The 19,389-nt window shown below is 52.6% G+C and overlaps 1 protein-coding gene across 3 annotated transcripts; it reads left to right on the forward strand.

Moving 5' to 3' along the window:
* The first annotated feature begins 6,212 nt into the window (after positions 1-6,212).
* Positions 6,213-18,288, forward strand: SPATA3 (spermatogenesis associated 3). 3 transcript variants are annotated; one of them, XR_013173106.1, is made up of 5 exons: positions 6,213-6,663; positions 10,212-10,386; positions 12,623-12,765; positions 14,649-14,809; positions 18,231-18,288. XR_013173106.1 is itself a non-coding variant. In XM_077155407.1 (4 exons), the coding sequence occupies exons 1-3, from the start codon at positions 6,375-6,377 to the stop codon at positions 12,726-12,728; spliced, it is 570 nt and encodes a 189-aa protein (XP_077011522.1). In that variant the 5' UTR covers positions 6,213-6,374; the 3' UTR covers positions 12,729-12,765; positions 16,163-18,288. The 3 variants fall into 3 exon arrangements, 2 of the variants coding, with proteins under 2 accessions (XP_077011522.1, XP_077011521.1); XM_077155407.1 differs by lacking the exon at positions 14,649-14,809 and having other exon boundaries at positions 16,163-18,288; XM_077155406.1 differs by lacking the exon at positions 14,649-14,809.
* The last annotated feature ends 1,101 nt before the right edge of the window (positions 18,289-19,389 follow it).

Consider the following 19,389-nt stretch of genomic DNA (forward strand, 5'->3'; position numbering starts at 1 on the left):
GATCTGTCCTGGGAGCCGGAGGAAAGACAAACAACACGTGGAGGGGTTGTCAGGCCTGGTTCATTCTGGAAGGAAGTTTAGCATTTTTCAATACGGTGCCCAGGCCCACGGGAGAAAGGCCACAGTGCTAATTTGAAACTGTTACGTACTCCAGAAAAGTCATGTTCTTCTAATCCAATCTTGTGGGGGCAGACCTATTGCGGGTGGGACCTTTTGATTAGGTTGTTTCCATGGAGATGGGGCCCACCCAACTCAAGGTGGGTTTTAATCCTTTTTACTGGAGTCTTCTATTGAGACAATAAAAGGCAGAAAACATGGCGAGAGCTCAGAGCCGATACAGAGAGCAGAGCCAAAACTAAGCTCGGAGACAGAAAATGTCCCGGGAGATGCTAAGCTAAGAGATGAAATCCAGACGCTGCCCCGGAGAAGCTAAGAGAGGACCCACAGACACTTAGAGAGTTAGTAAGTGCCCCAGGAGACTCCAGCAGGGCCCATAGAAGCTGAGAGAGCCATTTTGGAAACCAATCCAGGAGAGAAGGGCCAGCAGACATCGCAACATGCCTTCCTATGTGGCAGTGAAAGAAAGACGATCCGCCTTTCTTGAGTGAAGGCATCCTCGTGTTGATGCCTTACTTTGGACACTTTCATAGCCTTAGAACTGTAAATTTTTAACCTAATAATTGTCTTTTGTAAAAGGCAAAACATTTCTGATATATTGCCTTCTCACAGCTTTAGCAAACTAAAACCACCACCTGATTCCTGGCTCAGACTGTTCTGATTTGCTGAATAAGGGAGAGGGGGCAGCAGTTCTTCTCACTAACACTGCCCGGGAGAGGGAAGGGAAAGGACCCCAACGCTGCCATCAAGGTTCTGCAAAGCTGCTGGGGCCTGTACCCAGGCCTCCCCAGACCCATGGGCCTGTGGCTCCTAGAGGGTTTTTTATGCAGGATTTTCTGGTTGATAGATTGCTTTTCAGAGTCTTTTATTTATATATATATTTTTTAAAAAGCAATTTTAAACAACTTGGGTAAAGACCAAGTCTGAAAAATTAACAAGGGGAACGATTTTCCCTGCATTGGGCTCAGCAGTGGCTGTGCCAGGTGGTGTGGCTGCTGGGAACATCTGTCCCGTGGCCTAGGGCACTCAGCTCACCCCCTGTGCTGGGCAGCTAAGGGCTGCTTTGATTTTCTTTATTTTATTTTATTTTATTTTTCGGCTTTTTTGAGGGTAGGGGTGGGGTGGAGACCGGATCCTGCAGCTCCTTTCTGAAATTTTGGCAGGCCTCTGGTACCCATAGAAGACGGGAAGTGAAAAGGCACAAAAGACATCAGAGCCCCACGGGTCTGTAACGCTGGATTCTGGGATAGCCACTGAGCTGGGCTGGCAGCGGCCACACCGCGGCCTCCCGGGACCCCTGCTCTCCCTCCCTCGTTCTTTTTCAATGCTGCGGGTTCAGGAGCATCCGGGTTCGCCCTCTTTGAAAGCTCCAGGTGTACAAATATCCGTTTTACTTGGAGGCTTTTATCCACTCCACGGGATAAAAGGATTTGTCCTTCCGACACGACAGACCTTTACAATGATTGAGAAACTAAACCCAGCGGGCTTTAGTCTCACAGCAGCTTCCCGGTGTTGGAAGATTTCCAAGGAATAGCAGGGCGGAGGCCCTCGGCCACGACGGGAAGCGGGAGGACGCGGGGGTATTGTGACATGCTCCGGGGAAGGGCAGTTTTCCCTTGGCCCCGGAAGCGGGGCCAGAGGGGCAGGAGAGCCGGACGGGACATGGAGCAGCCGCTGGGGCCCCAGCCCTCTAGGGCCCCGCGGGAGGGGAAGGACGACACGCAGCAGCAGGCGAGGGTCCAGTCCTTGGACGGTCACGGTCAGGTGCTGCTGGTGGGCGAGTTTTGGGAGGAGGATGAGTGTTGCGCGGGCCTGCAGAACTTTGGGGCCCCGGCCCCGGCCGAGCAACCGCGACCCGCCGGGACCTCTTCCACCCGAGCCACGGACGGCCACAGCAGCTGTAGCAGCTGCGACAGCCAACGGTCCAAGCGCTCCCGCGACAGCTCCGCGAGCGGCGCCGACTGCAGAGCGGGGAAGGCCCGGCGCACCGCAAGCCCCAAGCGCTGCAGCAAGGCGCCGCGGCGCGCCAAGCGCAAGGTCACCCGCCCCTGCCCGTGCCAGCCGGCGCCACCTCCCGCGGGGACCCCCGGCCCCAGGGCGGCGTGCAGCCCGCCGCCGAGTTGCCCCGACCCGCCGCAGCCACCGGCGCAGGGCGCGCAGCTGCTCCTGGTGATGTGCCGCGCGGCCGCCCTGAGCACGCAGCTGCCGCGGCTGCAGCTCCTCCTGCAGCAGGTGCGCGCCCGCCACCGCCGCCCGCCCGCCGCGCTTGTCGGGGTCATCATGCAGCCCCGGCACGACCAGGAGGCCGAGGCGCGCCGCCGCATGGAGAACCTGCTCTGCAGCATCTTCGCGCCGCACAGCCCCGCCATCGAGGTGCACACCGCCGTGTTCTGCCCCAGCCGCCCCGAGGGCATCCTGGACTTCCAGCGCGCCTCCTGCCAGGAGGACAAGGACGCGGCGCGGGGAAGCGGCCCCCTAGTGGATCAGGAGACCCAGACGGATGGTGAGGGGCTGGGGGGCTGGGGGACTGCAGAGAACGCCGGGCCGCCGCTGGCGTCCCCGGGTGGGAAACCCTTAATTACGACTTCTGTGCCCTCTCCCTGCTGCTGCTCTGAGTAGTTGACAAATCCCCGACGTCACACCCCCGCTCCAGGTGCCTCCACTTACACCCTTTTGAGTGGAAATGAACTACATTTCACACACGCACGCGTGCACACACGTGCTCCCTGGGGCAACTTTAACATCAGAAGCACTTGAATTAACTGAAATCCAAGACTTACATCCCCACCCTCCTTCACCCCCCAACATGAGACATCATTGCCAACTGCTCCAAATCATGGTCAGTTAAGGTACTGACTTCTGAGTGTGTAGGCAGGGCACACCCCATCCTCTCCCCAGCCACTTACTCCTGACTTGGTTTTCTCCTCCCAGGGAATGATAAAAACATGCCTCTCGTGAGCCAGGACCGGTCCTAAGGGCTTATCACCTTATCCTCACAACAGCCCTCTAAGGAAGGTACTAGAACAGCTGCCAACTGCAGAATTAGGGCTCCTAACCCTCCAGGTCCTTCCAATCCAGGACCCAGGCTGGGGGCCCTTTTGAAAGTCTTATTGAGTCCCAATTACCATCTGGAAACCCTTTCCAGATCTGCCCCTCTAGGCACAGCAGGAGATGGGAGAAAGTGCCTGGGCTGGGGGAGTCCAAATGTGAGTCACTCCAGTCTCTGCCACTGTCCTGCTGGTGACCAAAGCAAGGTGTCACCTTTGAGGTGAAGCTCTAAGCTTCAGGACAAACAGTGCCATGCATGTTCTGGGCTCCAGGACACAGCCATCAGGGTCCTTATGGGTGTGGATTTTAATACCCCAGAACCTTATCCTAACTCCCGGACTTTGCATCCCATCAGACTCATTCTTCACCATCTTAACAAGTCCATGATATTCTTTCTCCTTGGCTGGAGTGCCTGGCCAGAAAAGCCCCTTGCCTATGGACTAGCCAGGCCAGTCTGTCCTTGAAAAGAACCCTCAGTGATGAAGCCTCCATTGCCTTGCCCCCTGTAGTTCATCCTGTCTTTAACACTTTCCTCTCCTCCTACCCTGACCTCCCAATCAATTCAAGGAGCTTTTGTTGCATGCCTTCTCTGGGCTTTGGCCCTTCTTGATCTCCACTGCCTGGGGGTGGAGAACAAGCAAGAGCTAGGATGGAAATAATACTGACGCCAAGCAGGATGCAATGGACGTCCTACAAACCAGCCCTCAGGGCTCAGACAGGGAGAGATGGCCTCCACTTGGGATCTCAAGAAAGGCTTTATGAGGAAGCGACTCCACTTGAGATGGATCTCGATGATGTGCAATGTCTTAGCAGAGAGGGAGGGGTGGGGGTGGAGGGAAAAGGGCACAAATACATCAGGGCAGGAATATTAGGCATGTTCAAGGAACCTCCTGTGTTTGTGGTTGGCCAGAGCTGGGCCACCCATGTGTCACCCATGCATCACCCATACACCTGGGACAGTGGATTGAGACCATATCCCAGAGAATTGACATCCTGGCTAGGAACCTGGGCTTGCAGGAAGGCAGAGGGACCATGGAGGACGGTCTGGCAGAGAACTGTTTCGGGACCATTCTTCCTCATTCTTCTGGGTCAACTTTTCACCCCACAAATTCCCTGTCCTCAGCCAGCTGGGGGCCACCCTTAGGACAGAAGCCACAAATGCTTTAGTGTCTGTGCTGCCTGAAAAATCCCTCAAGATTCCCTCACAGCCTGACCCTCTGTGACTCCTCCATCCCTCTCCTGTGATCTGTGTGGCCCCTTCATGAGAAAGGGCATGTTTGTTTCATGCTATCAGGAACTTCCACCCATGCTTGTCTGCTCCTGTCTGATTCATTTAAATGGGTGGTTCCCAGCCAGGGACGATTTCACTGTCCTCTTCCAGGAGACATTTAACAATTTCTGAAGATATTTTTGGTTGTCCCAATTGGGGGATGCTACTGGCATCTAGGAGGCCAGGCTGCTACTAAACTTCCTACAATGCACAGGATGGCCCCGACAATGAATTTTGCTTCCCAAAATGTCAGTGGTGCCAAGGTTGAGAAACACTGATTTAAACCAAGTTGAGGCCCTTGGTCAAAGCCTATTGGTGCCTGAAAATCTGATTTGCAAAGAAGAATGCTTAGGAGTCCCTGACCTGTCTGCTGAATCTCCCTACCCTGGATTTTCCAGTTTGTCTGACTCTAAATCAAACCATTAAATGATATAATCACCTTCTTGTGGATTTACAATCCTCCTTTGTAGTAGTCAAACCAGATACAATTCAAGCTACCATCTGAGCTTCCCTTCCCTTCTAATCCTTCACACCTTTCGTTGTTGTTCCCAGTCCTCTCAGTCAAGGGATTTTTAATTCACCAATTTTAAGGCCTGTATCATAGTCTGACTCCCTGTTGCCTTCTGGGATAATGAGAAGAAAGAACCCTGAAGTGGAATTTAGCTCTCCAATTAGCTGTGTAAACTTGGAAAAGTAATTTCACTTCTCTGACCCTTAGTCTCCTCTTCTGATAATCTTAATGATTATGTTTTCTTCATCTAGGGTCTTAATCTTTTGTGACCTCTAGAATTTCTCAAATATATCCTGTCATTTCATAATTCACATTGAGCCTGGCCTTCCTTGCTGTGGGGACTCCCCGTAATCTTTTTTTGGATTATCTAGCAAAATTTGCACTAAAAACTTATTTGGGGACAAGAGAGTGGCCATGCCCCGCAGCTCTGTCCAGTAGGGTTGACAGTCCAATACTTACCTCCGTTTTCATGGTGGAAATGGAGTCTTCTAACGTGAGCCTGTTTTCCACCGCAGTCCAAGAGTGAGGTTGAAGGTTGTCTTTTAAAAATACTTTTTCCTCTTCTTGTCCTAAAATGAAAATCACATTGTTGACCTGGAGAAAGCATCAGAGTTCCTGCTCTACCCAACCAGTTTGGAACCTGAGAAGCAGAAGGTGGTTACAAATGCAATTTATTTTATGTTTTCTGAACAGCTGTTACATTTGTAGGGAAAGTTCTTTGCTAAATGCATGAATTCTTATCCAAGTTGGGATATCCCCAACCCCACATGGCAGGGGGTTGAGGGGCAGGCTTTGGTGAAAGCGAGTTACCGCTCTTTCTTTCTAGGAAAATCTGTACGGGGTGGGGGAGTGGGGGGGGGGGGTGAGGGGAGCAGTGAGATGGCAGAAGGCTGTAGGTTGTGGAGGGTGAAGCTTCCCGTGGGCCCCCAGCCCCTCAGTGGCATTACCTGAAACTCACAAAGTGCATGGTGAAGGTAGAATTTTTTGCATTGGGGAACCAGTGGCAGAGCTGAGCATCATCTCCAGGGTGTCATATCCAGGAGCAAAACAGAGGGTGCGTAAGGAGGCAGGAGCATACCTGCAGGGGGGATCCCCGGAGGGGGGGCCCGATTGTTACAGGTCCGGCAGGACTATAAGGGGGCAGGGTGGCAGCAGCTGCCCTCTGCCTAGGCCAGCAACCTGAGGGGGAGGGAGGACCCGAACTGGTGTCTGCAGGGAAGACTGTCCCCGGAGCCCTGCAGTGGGAACCCCCCAGCCTGCTTTTGTGACCTCACAGGAGGGGCAGTGGGTGACTGTTCTCTGTGGCATTTGAGTCCAGCTGGAGGCCAGAGCCTGCCCCTAGGGCAGAGGGCAAACGGCCCCTCCAGGAGGGAGCCAGGAGCTTAAGCGGCTCCATGTGGGTCCCTATTTAGGTTGGGAGGCCCCACCATGAAGAAGGGCAAAAAAAAGAAGCCGGAGGCCAGACGCCGGGATTCCAACTCCCAGCATCCTAGCTCGGAATCCACCCCACCCCAGCCTAGCTTTGAATCCGCCCCGCAGCCTGCTAACCCCAAGCCCACCCCGCAGAATCCTAGCTTGGAATCCACCTCGCAGCCTTCCAGCTCGGATTCCACGCCACCATCTCACACTCTTCCAGCTCCTGGAATCCGCCACTCCTCTGGGAGCCTTTCCTCTCCGGATGCTGACTCAAAAGCAGCCCCTCAGTCCAAGAAAACAGGTGGGCAGTCCTCTAGCTTAAGCAGTCTGCCGGTGGGGTCTTCCTGCGGCTGAATCCCGGGGCCGCCCCAGAGGCTGGTTCTTGTACGGCAGTAATGCAGGATGAGATGTATCCTGGAACTGTTTGTGGAGCAGGAGGGGCTTTGTTTTTGTTTGTACCCAAGACATCAGGAGGCATGGGCTTGGCCGTTCCTCACCATCCTCAGTGTCTTTGTAGCAGACCGCCATGCATCCACATTAACATTGAACTTGGCTCCGTGGTGATACTAGCTCGTTAGGAGTCAGCAGTGCCAGGTGGTTGCAAAAACAAAAAAAACAAGGATGTATTAATAGAAGCATAGGTTATAGAAGAAGGGAGGTGGTCATACTGCTTTACTGTCCTTGTCAGGTTATCCTGGTCGGCAGTAAAAGATGCCTGGAAAACTAGTCCAAAGATGATCTAGTCCATGTTGATGGAGGATGAGGGGTTGGGGGGCAGCAAGAATTATTTGGTATATGAGAATTGGCTGAGCAAACTGGAGGATGTGTCTGTCAGAGGAAGATTTAATCCATGTGTTACAGGTTGTCCTCAGAGGTCTGTGGGCCCAGGGTTAGGTTTGCCAACTAAGACACAGGATGCCCAGTTTAATTTGAATTTCGGATAAGCAATGAATAATTTTTAGTATGTAAGAGTGCCCCAGACATTGCATGCATATGGAATAGCTAAAATTTATTGCCAAATTTTGCACAGCACATACTTATCCTAAAAAAGTATTTGTCGTTTATCTGAAATTCTAATTGAACTAGGCATCCTATATTTTTGTTTGTGAAATCTAGCTGCCCTACCATGGAAGACACTACGGACCAAGAGACTTCTGCTCAATATAAAAAAAAACAAAAACTTTCCAACTCTTACATCTGTCTGAAAATGGGATGGCTGTCTGGGGGAAAAAAATGGCTCTCTGTCCTCTTGGGTAGCCAAGCAGAGTCTGAATAAGCATTGGCTGGTGTACAGGGTCTTCAGTGGAGTTCAGGAGGTGGGTAACTAACACAACCACTACTAGTGGCAAACGCTGACCTTTACTGCTGGGCATTTACTATACATCTGGCACTGGACTGCATGGTCTGTTAGTCATTTATCAATCCTATGAAGGAGGTGTTATTATCATCTCCATCTTTTTTGATGGGGAAACTGAGGCTCAGAGAAGTCAAACCACTCACTCATCAGCAGTCCCTGGCAGCACCAGGAGGAGAACCTCAGTCTGGTCTGACTCCAGAATCCCTGCTCTGAACCTCAGCACCGACCTCCTGGCCCCCAAGAGCAAGGATGTCCTTGTTCAAGCTTCTCCTGCACCCACCGGGAGCCATGACCCGCGGGCTGGGTGCTGACCTTGCCACACTCCCTGGGCCACGACGTCACCCTCTGGGATGGTCTGAGTGTAAACAAGATGAGAGGAGTGAGTGAGAGTGCGAAATCCAAGGTCTTGCCATGATTACAGTGTTTCCACGGCTAAGGAGCCATGGCTGTTGACACGTGGCAATGGCTTTGAGATTATATTGTCTACATTATGATCATCTACCGCTGAGATAAATAGTCCTGGATTATAGCCTTCAGAACTGGTATCTGCAGAAAATGAGATTTTCCATTTCCAAATCTTTTAATGAATGCGTGGGACTGTCACCGCGGAGATGAGTATAGATGTGAAGACTCAGCACATTCGGCTGATGGAGAAGACAAAGCAAGAAGCAGTGGCTCTTCAAAGGTTTCCCTGGTCACTTTTCTCTGAGCTTCCTCTGCCAAAGGATTTCCCTCTTTGAGCCAGAGTGGAAAGAGCTGCTGGAGATAAAGCATGAGGGTCTTGAAGTGGAGGACTCCATTTTCTAATATCCCAAGTCTTTTTGTATGCAACAAGCATACAAAAGGAAATCCGCTAGGATTCCCCACTAGGTTAGCTCCATAACCAGAAGGATAGTAAGTGTTGGTAGTAGGGAGAGAAATCAAAACCCTTTCACGCTGCTGGTAGGGATTTAAAATGAAACAGCAAATAACAATAATAAATAAATTTTAAAAAACGAAGCAGCTGCTTTGGAAAACAGTCTGGTAATTCCTCAAATGGTTAAACAGAGTCATGTCATGACCCAGCAATTCCGCTCCCGAGGGACTAGAAACCTGCGTACACACAAGAATTGGTACATGAGTGTTCATAGCAGCGTTATTCATAAGAGACAAAAACTGGAAACAGTCCAAATGTCCATTAACTGATGAACGGGTAAACACAATGTGGTACCTCCATAAAGTGGAATGCTCTTTGGCAGTAACAATAAATGAAGTATTGGTACATGCTCAGACATGGACGAGCCTCTAGGACAGTAGGCCAAGTGAAGGAGCCAGTCACCAAGACAACCACACTGGATGGATGATTCTACTTATATGAAATATCCAGAACAGACACATCTATGGCAGGTGTGGGACAGGGCCAGGAGGATAGGGAGAGACTGCTCACGAACGTCAGGTTTCTTTTTGGGGTAATGAAAATGTTCTGGAATTAGATAGAGGTGGCAGTTGCACCATGTTGTAAATATACTAGAAACCCTTGAATTGCACACTTTAAATGGGTGCATTTTATGATAAGTGAATTATATCTCAAATAATTTTTTTTTAATTTAGAAGGAAAAGAAAAGTCTTGCCTTTAGAATCCCTTCCTTCCACATCCCAGGAGAAGCATGTGTTTACGGGCAGATCTAAGTGGCAAGTCAGCAAGGCCACGGCTGGCGTTGGGCAGCTTCAGGTTGGAAGAATCTGTAACTCCATCCAGGAGCCAGGACCGGAATAGCCGCATAAAGGAGGGAATTATCCCGCCTGACAGCAGAGGCCCCATCTCTGAGTTCTGTTGGGATCCACAGCAGAGAAGGACACAATTGGGAGATAGATTTGGGAAAGTATTTCAAGGACTGGAAAGCTAGAGCAGCAATTGTCTTCTGGAGAAGTGGACCATGGCAGCTCCGGAGACCAGCTCCTGGAATCTCGGCGCAGCTCTCGCAGGGCAGCCACACGCCGGCTTGGGTCACTTCCTGAGAATTCTGTGGAAAGAGTACTAAACTGGGAATCAGGAATCCTAAATCTGCAAATTCTTCGTGCCTTTTACAATTAAAGTTTCCTTAATTGTAAAATAAGAGTAGCAATAACCCACTTGCTTTTCGGGATTGTTCTGACATTTAAATAGGCTGGATAATGAGCACTATGGGGCACTTACCAGGCATAAGCTATTGCATCCTCCTCATCATCATCATCTTCATTATTATTATTATTCCCAGGTAACTCCAGACTATAAAACCACCATTTGCCTGAATGGTGAGTCCCCGATCCCATTTGGTAAGAGAACTAACCGCCTGTCGTGGTCAGTGGAGTCCCAATTCCTTTAAAGTCCAGGGCTTCCTTCCAGTCATGCTGTCCCAGAAGCCACAGCCACGTGCCGTGGGGGGCCCTTCTCTCTGGTTGTGGCTTCCAGGCTCTCCCGCGAGCCCCCGAAGCAGGGGGGCCCCTCACCTCTCTCCTTTTCTGTCCCCCAGGGCCTCGGACTCAAGGGGGGCCGCGCGCCCTCTGCTCCTGCGCCGCGTGTCCCGGCAGCTCTGCCTGCTCGCGCCGCCTGGGGCTGTGCCACGGCCGCATCTGTGACGTCCTCCTGCCTCGGGACTGGCACATCATCCCAGGGAGAGGAATCCCCAGTCTCCTCACCTTCTACAGGTTCAGGACGCACGGGGGGGCAGGAGCCTGGGGCCTCGTAACTTCCTCTTGGGCGTCACAAGCCGAAAAGGCGGCCTCGACCTCCGAGGTGCAGCTTCCCGGGCTGGGCAGGCCAGGTCCTATCTGGCGTCCCCTCAAAGGTCGCCACGTGCACGGAGGGTGCCAGTTTTCTTCCTCACTGGGCGGTGCTTCTTCCAGGGGTCTCCTCCTTGGGGGATACTGCTTCAGCTCCCCTCGTAACTTCCCTGTCGCCCAGGAAATGCTCTGGCCACCTACCCCTTCCTTCTCCCTCACCCCAGCGGAGGGCGTCCAATTCCTGACCTGAGTCCTCCGGGAATTGAGAGATGGAAATGCGATGCTGCTCATATGCCCCTCCCTGCAACAGCAAGGCTCAACCCCCTTCAGGCTGTTTTGGGAGTCCCCTTGCAGGACGTGCCCCAGGCTGGTCTGTCCGGGGAGTCCCCACCCCCACCCCCAGGGCATTGTCCACAGTAACTGCCACCAAAAGAAGCCTCATGCCACCACTGCCCCTCAGGAAAGACCACTGTCCCAGCCAGGGGGACAGACCCAGGTCCGGTGCAAAGGCCATGCGAGGGGCCTCTGCCCATCCCGGCTCTGAGCTGCGCTGTGTCTCTGGCCCCAAGCCCCTCCGCTTGTCCTCAGAACCCTGCACATCTGCACAGAGGAGGCTGGCCCCGCCGAGGCTCTCACACCCCTAACCCAGGAGCGGAGACCCTCCGGCCCCCCATTCTCCTCTTCCCCGGCCCTCCCCGACCACTTCTGATCCTGGACAGAGATGGAGAATTATCTGCCTCATGGCTCGGGATGGCCAGTTCCTGAGACTGAGGATTTAAAGAGAGGGTTTATTGCTACATGCAAGCAGGAAAGCAGTTGGCCTTGTGGCCCCAAAATCCATCTCCCTGAATCTAAGGAGTCCTGGGTTTTTATGGATTCAAACAATTGTGATGTGTTATCATCACAATAGTAAGTGTCCACAAGGGTGAGACTAGCTGAGTTTCAGTAATTTCAGGTATTAACTTTTGGCTATTCTATAATATAGAAAGAAAAAAAATCTATATAATGATGTAGTAACCATAATCGTCCCTTAAATCCTAATTTCTCAGTTACACTTCCATTGTCCTGTCTGCAGTTGACAAATACCACCCCTCATACATAAGAAGAGAAGCAATCAGATGTCAGAGTGAAAATACTCTGTGACCTAAAAAGTGCCATCAGGAGAGGGCTTACCTGCCACCAGCCATGACTGATGTTACCCTTTCCTCCCATACATTGAGTCTCTCCATCAATCGGTGTCAGATTCTGCCAGAGCTTCCTATCAGTTTAAAACTTACAGGTGTTACTGAGGAGATCCCTGCTGTGTAGGATATTAGACTGGGCACTGTAAGGGAAACTTGAACCTACATGTTACGACATGTACCTATGAAGATAAGATGGAAGGCAGAGAGGGATGCATATCTTATTTAGCAAATAAGAGTTGGTGCTTCTTACTTGGGGTTCAGGTACACTTTGTAGAGTCGATAGTATTTGAGCAGAGCCAAAAAGGGTCTTGGGAACCATGATGGATTAATACGAAAGGGGAGCACATTCTAGGCTAAAGCAAGGCTCAGAATTAGGAGAGTGAAAGAGGAGGGGCAGGGACTCAGTTAAGGGCCTGCTTCCATATCTTGACATCTCTCAGTGGCATGTAACCTCAGCTCTTGGACTTAAATACAAATTTATGTTAAACAAGAATCCCTACTTTTGCAGGATTTTTGTCAACATGGATATTGCACTTTTTTTGAGGGCCTTCCTTGCATTTACTGCGCTATTGTGTCTTTTCCTTGACTGTATGGTGTGTGTAATACATCATTTTCCTACTTTCAGGGTTGTTATGAGGCTGGAGGAGGACAATGGGTGTGAGGCATTTAGCACAGGGCCTGGCACACTTGACCTTGACCACTCTTGACCTTGACCACTCTTCCTAACCTGCTCCCTCTCTTAGAATCCAGGGGAGCTAGCGCCCCATGCCAACTCATCTTCACATCCTGGTGGGGGTGGCTTGTGGTAGGGAATTATTGTTGGAAAGTATGGGGGGGGCGTTAAGTGCTCCCTGGAGAGGAGGCTCAGCAGGGGGGAGGCGGGGCTTCCTGCAGCCTCCAGGGGACCCTGCCTGCAAGCTCTCCCTTGCCTGTAGACAGGCACTAACGCCCCATGGGCTTTCTGCTTTGCTTTACAGAAGACCTACCAGAAAACACTCCGTCCACCGTAGCTCACGTCCTCCAAGCTCTAGGAACTGTTGCTGTGGCGCTGGGGCTCCTAGGAGCTGCCTACTTCACCATTGAGTCCTTGTGAACCAGCCCCCAGCCCATGGCCCGGCAGGTACCTTGTCCCCTGCATGCCTTATGTCTCTGCAGACATGGTCCTTAAGCCCCCTGACTCTAGAAGTCCTGGGGCCCAGCGCCGATGGGGTGCTGGTCCCTTCTCAGAACTGCGGTGGTCTTTACAGGCAGACCCAGTCCCCCCAGCTTCTGGAGGAACGCTGGGGGCTGGGTGGCTCCCGGCAGGGTTGCCTGGCATGGATTCTCAGGATGTGGGATTGTCAGAACAGAGTCTCCACTCCCACTGACCCAGGAGGTTCCCCTCATCACCAGACTGGATAGGAGGAGAAGGTAGGGGTGAGGACAAAGGTTCCCACCCACCTCACTGGCTCTGCTCAGAACTTTCTCGATGCCTAGACAGCTTCTCTCGTCTCTCCATTTATTTGGGGTCTTACCTATCCCTGGTGGCTTGGTCCCAGTTTGTCCACGAAGCCTTCTCCCCGGGCCCAGGTGCAGGGAGCTCTCCCCATCTTCTCAGTCCCTCTTCTCTCCGGCCTCTTCCAGCCTGTGTTGTTGGTTGTATGTACTTGGCCCCCTCCCTATCTACAATGCGTGGTCCCTGAGGGCAAGGATCTGCCTTCCATGAGCGTCTTTATTCCATCCTGTCTCTGGCCAGGGTCCCTGGATACAGAACCCAAGGGGATCAGGTGTACAGGATTAACAGAGGGGAGCCCTCAGGAGAAAGGAGGGAGGGAGGCACCATCAGGCAGGGGAAGGAGAAAGCAGGGTGAGCAGAGTCCAATTTCAACCTGAGCTCTGGAGCATGAATTATACGAGGCAGGTGGGTGGCCTTTTGTGCCTCTCGCTCAGTTCTCATCGTCCGGGTGTGGAGTGCGCGTGGCTGAGGGCAGTTCCCTGGAGAAGTGGGTAGCACTGAGCTCTTAGCAGCCACCAGTCTCCACAACTGGGAAAGGAGGCCCCAGTCCAGCAAGGGGATGGGAGTAGAGCACCAGGAGCACCCACAGTTTTCCCCATTGTCAAGTCCACACGGAGTGAGCACTGGATAAGTGATGCTGGGGGCAATGGTGCTGGGGGGTGGCAATCATTTAAGCCCACCCCCAGGCCCCCGCTGGTCACAGGAGTGGGCAGGGAATGGCCCTCCAAGAGCAGTTTGCTTCTGGGAAGCTTTGCTCACAGAGTATCTCAAAAGCTCAAGCGCATCTCTTCACAGGCTCAGCTCCCTGTTCAGGGGACTTGTTTGGAATAGCTAAGCTTCAAGAAATACTGCGGGAGCTCACCTGCAGGCCTCTGGTGGCTGGAAAGCCGCTGTCTTTGGAGTTAGAGCCCTTGGGCACCAGTCTTGACTCCACTGCTCCGTAGCTGGGTGTTGGGGGGCACGTTACTCAGCTTCTCAGAGATTCGATGCCACCGATAAAGTGGGGAGAATAATGACAACCTCCAAGGGCCATGGTTAAAATTGGGGGGCCACAGGGGGACGTGCAGAAGCCCCCGGATGGGCCTGGGCCTCAGAGCTTGTGTGAGTGCTGCCAGGGGGAAGGCTGCACCTGGGGGAATTGTCTTAGACTGTCCTTACAGCAAGGGGACAGCCTGTGAGCTTGGGTCCTGGAGGCAGACAGGCATGGGGCCACATCCCTCTTCAATATCCAACAGCCCTGAGCCTGGAGCAAGCTCGTTTTCTTTTTATTAAATGGAGATAATAAGCTTTCAGAGGGTGGTTGGGAGGGTGGAGTGAAAAAAGCTGCAGCGTGAAGCACTCAGCACAGTGCCTGGCAAAGCACAAGCTCAACGTAGCAACTCCATTATTATTATTAATATTTTTGGCCTGGTGTTCCCCAAACTTGATGGACTTTTGACACCTGTACTATTACTTTATTAGAGTAAATGTAAATGCTGTGAAAATGAAATGATGTCATGAAATTCTAGTGGTGCCTGATGAAGTGTCGGGCTTGAAGGTGTGGCGGAGCTGGGAGCCAGGGCCGCTGGGTTCTATCCTCCATCTGTGTCTGCTGAGCCTGCCCTGGTGGCAAACTCAACAGGGCATCGCAGAGACTGCACCCAGACTCCAGCACCTCCCTCCAAGTTGTGTATGTGGGGGGGGGGGGGGGGGTCAGGTGGCTGATGGGGGCTTAGAGACTTGGGACACTGACATCACCTGGGACACCATCCCTTTAACCCGAGCCGTGTCATGTGCATCACCTGACACAGCTCTGCCTCTTTACAGAGCTCTAATCCACGCCCTTCTGTCTCCTTGTACTGCCTCCCGAGGCAGGGGTTTGGTCTGGGGTTCTTTCTCTGGATGCTTAAGGTTACAGGAGGCTCTCTCAGGGCAGCCAAAATGGCCCAAGGGGCAGAACTTCATCCCGACAGGCTGGGACAGATATACCCTCTCTGCACACAGCTGTCCCCCACTCTGGTGCAGCTGGAGGGAACAGACGCCTGAGCCAGCCCCCACCTCACCCCCATGGGATTGATCCATGAGGCAGGGTCCTTTGCAGTCCCCAGGGCCTATGCCTAAGGATTCTGAGTAGGGGCTTCCCCCCTCGGACCTGCTGCTTTTGTTGAATTGCTGTTCAGGTGCTGCTTGGAAATCGATGTTAGGATCAATGCTAATTGGCAAGTGGCAGTGGAAGCTGCCTTAGATAAACCCGTTTGTGAGGACCTCCCTAAGGAGGTAGCGTCTGAGCTGAGGCCGGTGTAAGGGAAAGACCCAACCCTGGAAGAGCGTTCAGTGCAGGGGAACAGACAATACAATGGCCCTGAGCCATGCAGGAGCCTGTGATGGTCAAGGGCCAGAGAAGAGGCCAGTGTGGCTGGAGCTTAGAGAGGGCAAGGGTGGCCCAGGATGCTGGTGGCAGGAGGGCAGGGGCCAGGTCAGGCAGGGCTTTGGGGCTTCCAGTATGTTCTAGATACGGTGGGAAGCCATTGAAGACAGACCCTTAGCTAGGACTTCCTGTGGGAAGGGCCATGTCCTGGGCACTTCACAGACACCAACTCATTCATCTTTTGCTCAAGGAGATGGTTTACATTTCAAAAGGATCACAGCACCCACTGGGGAGACGGAGGGGACGGGAAGGTGGAGAGACCAGTAGGAGTCCCTTGCACTAGTCTGGGCAGGTGAAGATGGTTCTTGGACCAGGGCAATGGCTGTGGAGGAGGCGAGCGAGCAGGCATATTCTGGAGGTGGACCCATGCATAATCTTGCCCCTGGATTGGACAGAATGGTAGGGGAAAGGGAAGATTCGAGGATGTCTCTGAGATCAGTGCCATTCTAGAAGGAGATAATTGGGGGAGGGGATGGGAATCAAGGAGACTGTTTTGGCAACATTGAGATGTTAGGTGACCAAATGGACATGTCAAGTGGGCAGATGGATATATGCAGCTCAGGGAAAAGTCCAAACCTTAGGTACCAACATAGGAGTCATTAGCAATATTTAAAGCCACAGGCACTGGATGAGATGGCTCAAGTAGAGGATATGAAAGAAGAGGGACAAGTTCTGGAAGGTACCAGTGTTCTAGAAGTCCGGGAGTGAAGGAAGACACCCACCAGGAAGACACCGCTCGGGATCTGTTCTTGGTCTAGGTGAACACTGGGGCCCCAGTGAGTTCCCAGAGCTAAGAAGAGCAGGCAGCTAAGAAGAGCACCAAGTCTGCACATGGTGTTTACTGTTAAGAAAAGAGAGGTTGACCTCTGCTCCTAAGGACACAGCTGCTGCTTTTATGTTTGTTCTGGTTCCCACTGAATGGAGACATCCGTCCTGGTGCCAGTTCCCCTCCCCGTCTGTAAAGTGAAGGGTGGACCCTGCCCCAGCCCGAGGTGTCGGCCACGTTACCTCTTGGCTGGGAGGCCGAGCAGGGTGTTCCCGGAGCTCCCCTTGCCCTGATATCCAGCTCCAGGCCCGACATTTTCCATCACTGAGCTTGACACAACCCTTGCAGGTGCAAAAAGTTTTCAAGAGAAAAATCCCTTAGTTTGACAACTGAGGGAAGTTCCCCCCCTCCCGTGGTCGTTGTCAGTGTAGCGTTGCTTTACAAACTGGAAAGAGGTCTATTGATGGCTGCACTCCGCCTTCTCTTGTTATGAATCAAGGTTGCAAAGCGAAAGTGAGTTGGGTTGGTAGAAGTTTCCCAAATGCCAAGCGGACATATTCATCTTGACTTAGTGTATAAAGTAGATTACATGGGGCTGCAAATCTCAGAAAATCTGATTCAAAATGGTACTAAAGTAATTATCCCACATAACAAGAAGAGTTGGGAGGTGCCAGGGCTAATTAACTCTATGGGGACCCAAGGTCCCTTCCAGCTTTCTGCTCCGATACCCTCAACAGAGGGCAGACCAGCTCCAGAATTATGTCCTCATACACCAAAGCCAAGGGCAGGGAAAAGCCACCTCTTTCTGTGTCTCTTCTTAAGAACTAAATCACTGTTCCCAGAGGAGCCTTCCCCAGCATTCTTGCCCTCATATCTCATTGACGTGACATGCCCCTGTTTGGGATCTTGTGTCTCTTTTTTAAGCAGATAACCCAGCAAAGGGGGTGGAATTATCATCACTAGAGATCATTCTAGACGCCCCCCCTCCCACCTTCCTGTATCCACCCCGGGGCTAGGGCTCAGGTTGCTCCCCTACAGGACAAGGCCAGGCAAAGGAAGGGGAGCATCCAAACACAGGGGGCCCTTGCCAGAAAGGAGTGCAAGTGGGTTTGGGTGGAAGCCACCAGCACCCTCTGCAGTAGGTAAGAGTGTTGAAGGTGCTATGGTAGCTGTGGGCCGGATGCAGTCAAATGGGCCGACCTGTGGGCTCGGAGGCCAGGACGTGCGATTGTCATTGATAGCACCCAAGTAGGGGTAAGGGCAGTGCTGGGGGTACGTTGTTGGGGTATGCCGAGTCACCCTGAGTTTTGTAGGCTCAGTTCTTAGACCTCACAGAAGGGAACCACGGGCAGTTTGGTGTCCTTTTCTGCCTAGAGAGTGAAAAACCATCTAATGCCAATGGCAGAGCTTCCGCCTCTCTGGGAAAAGATGCGTCCAGGATATCCTTTCCCAAAGCTGGGTGAACCTCTCCATCAGCACCCAGCTGATGACAGGGACTAAAAGCACAGGGCATTTGCCCACTCCTTTCAGGCACTGAACATGGGGAGGCCCGTACCTGGGAGGGGGCATAGCTTTTGGTGAGGGAAGCACCATCTTAGCCGCTGGGAGCCCGGAGGGAAAGGAGAGGAAACGGGCATGGAAGGGTAACTGTGCATGTACCTGCTGCAGCCTGGAGGGAACACTAAGCCCCAGTGGGGCTGGGTGCAGCTCTGTAGCTGTGTTTGGTTAAAAGGAAGAGCAGTCAGTAAAAATGGAAGACATTTGAATCCTAAATAATTCATTTTTCTACAGAAGGATCTTAGAATGCCCTAGCTCCTGGGCCCCCACCCATGGGGTTGTAGAACTCCCATAGTCCCAGGGTAGCGGAGTGTTGCCTAAACTAATGGGCTAACGGCTGTGTCTTTATTTTTCTTACAGATCCAGTTTCCATCAAGGATCTAACTTGTCACTCAATTAGAAACAAAAAAAAAAGGAATTTTGTTTCTTTACTGTGCACTTTACTTCGACACAAATGTCGGACTCCAGGAATGGGTAGGGAAGCGAGCACGGGGCCTTGGTGAGACCTGGCAGCCCTGCCCTGGGCCCCAGACCCAAGGTGGGACAGCTTTCTTTGCACGCACTCCAAAAGCAAATTATGTGTGTGGGACTTCCCCACCCTTAAGAAAAATCGCAAAGCTCTATACCAACTGTAGTTTGTGAGCTGCACTTCTGTGCAGGGGTGATCGCAGGTCGGGGAGGAGGGGACCTGATGTCCAGGCCTGGGGCTTGGCGAGCCAAGGCTCGGAGTCCAGGAACACTCTGTCTCTAGGAAGTGGCTTCCTTTGGCTGCCCCTGCCATGAAGGGCGAGGACTTACTGACTTGCGGTTAGTCCTGGTGGTTTAGCAACCCCTAACCAGAGCCTGGTGGCCTTTTAAATCTAGCTCCTGAGCAGCCAAGAGTGGATCTTTGCTTTAGGTAATCCAAGGAAACACTGGGTGAGGGAGAGGGTTTTGAAACAGGAAAGGGATGTCAGCCTATAATGGGTACAGTGACCCTGGGGGGCACCCAAAGCTTAATCTTGTTGGGGGGCCCTGGGGATCTATCTGCAGGGGACATACCTTGGAGCAATCCCACATGCCAGAGGAGAGGCTGGGGATTTAATACACCCTCTCCCTTAGGTCAGTGGTTGAGGGCGGCTGGCCTGCTTAATTCCCTGCACTTCTGTCCTGCCCAGGAGAGGAAGCCCCCAGGCTGAGATGCAGATGCCCACTAGCTGGGAATTAGCCAGGGTGCACTGAGGCAGTGAAGACGAAGGGGTTTGGGATGGGGTGAGGATAACCCTGAATTCAGGTGAATCCGCAGAGTCACCCCCAGGGGACTGTGCTGCTGTGCCGCCGGACAGCCCTTGGGGAGGCAGAGCTGGCCTGTCCGCCACAGCACAGGGGGATTGGGGAGGGGAGGGGAGGCCAGTACCAGAGACCCCCGGAGCTGGGCCTAGACAAGTAAGCACTAAAAGAACCTATTTAAAAAACATAAAAGAGGGGCAGTATGACGGTGGCCGAGTGGCAAAATTCTCACCTGCCATGCTGGAGACCC

Source organism: Tamandua tetradactyla, chromosome 3 (genome assembly GCF_023851605.1).
Source record: "Tamandua tetradactyla isolate mTamTet1 chromosome 3, mTamTet1.pri, whole genome shotgun sequence".
Classification (NCBI taxonomy): domain Eukaryota; kingdom Metazoa; phylum Chordata; class Mammalia; order Pilosa; family Myrmecophagidae; genus Tamandua; species Tamandua tetradactyla.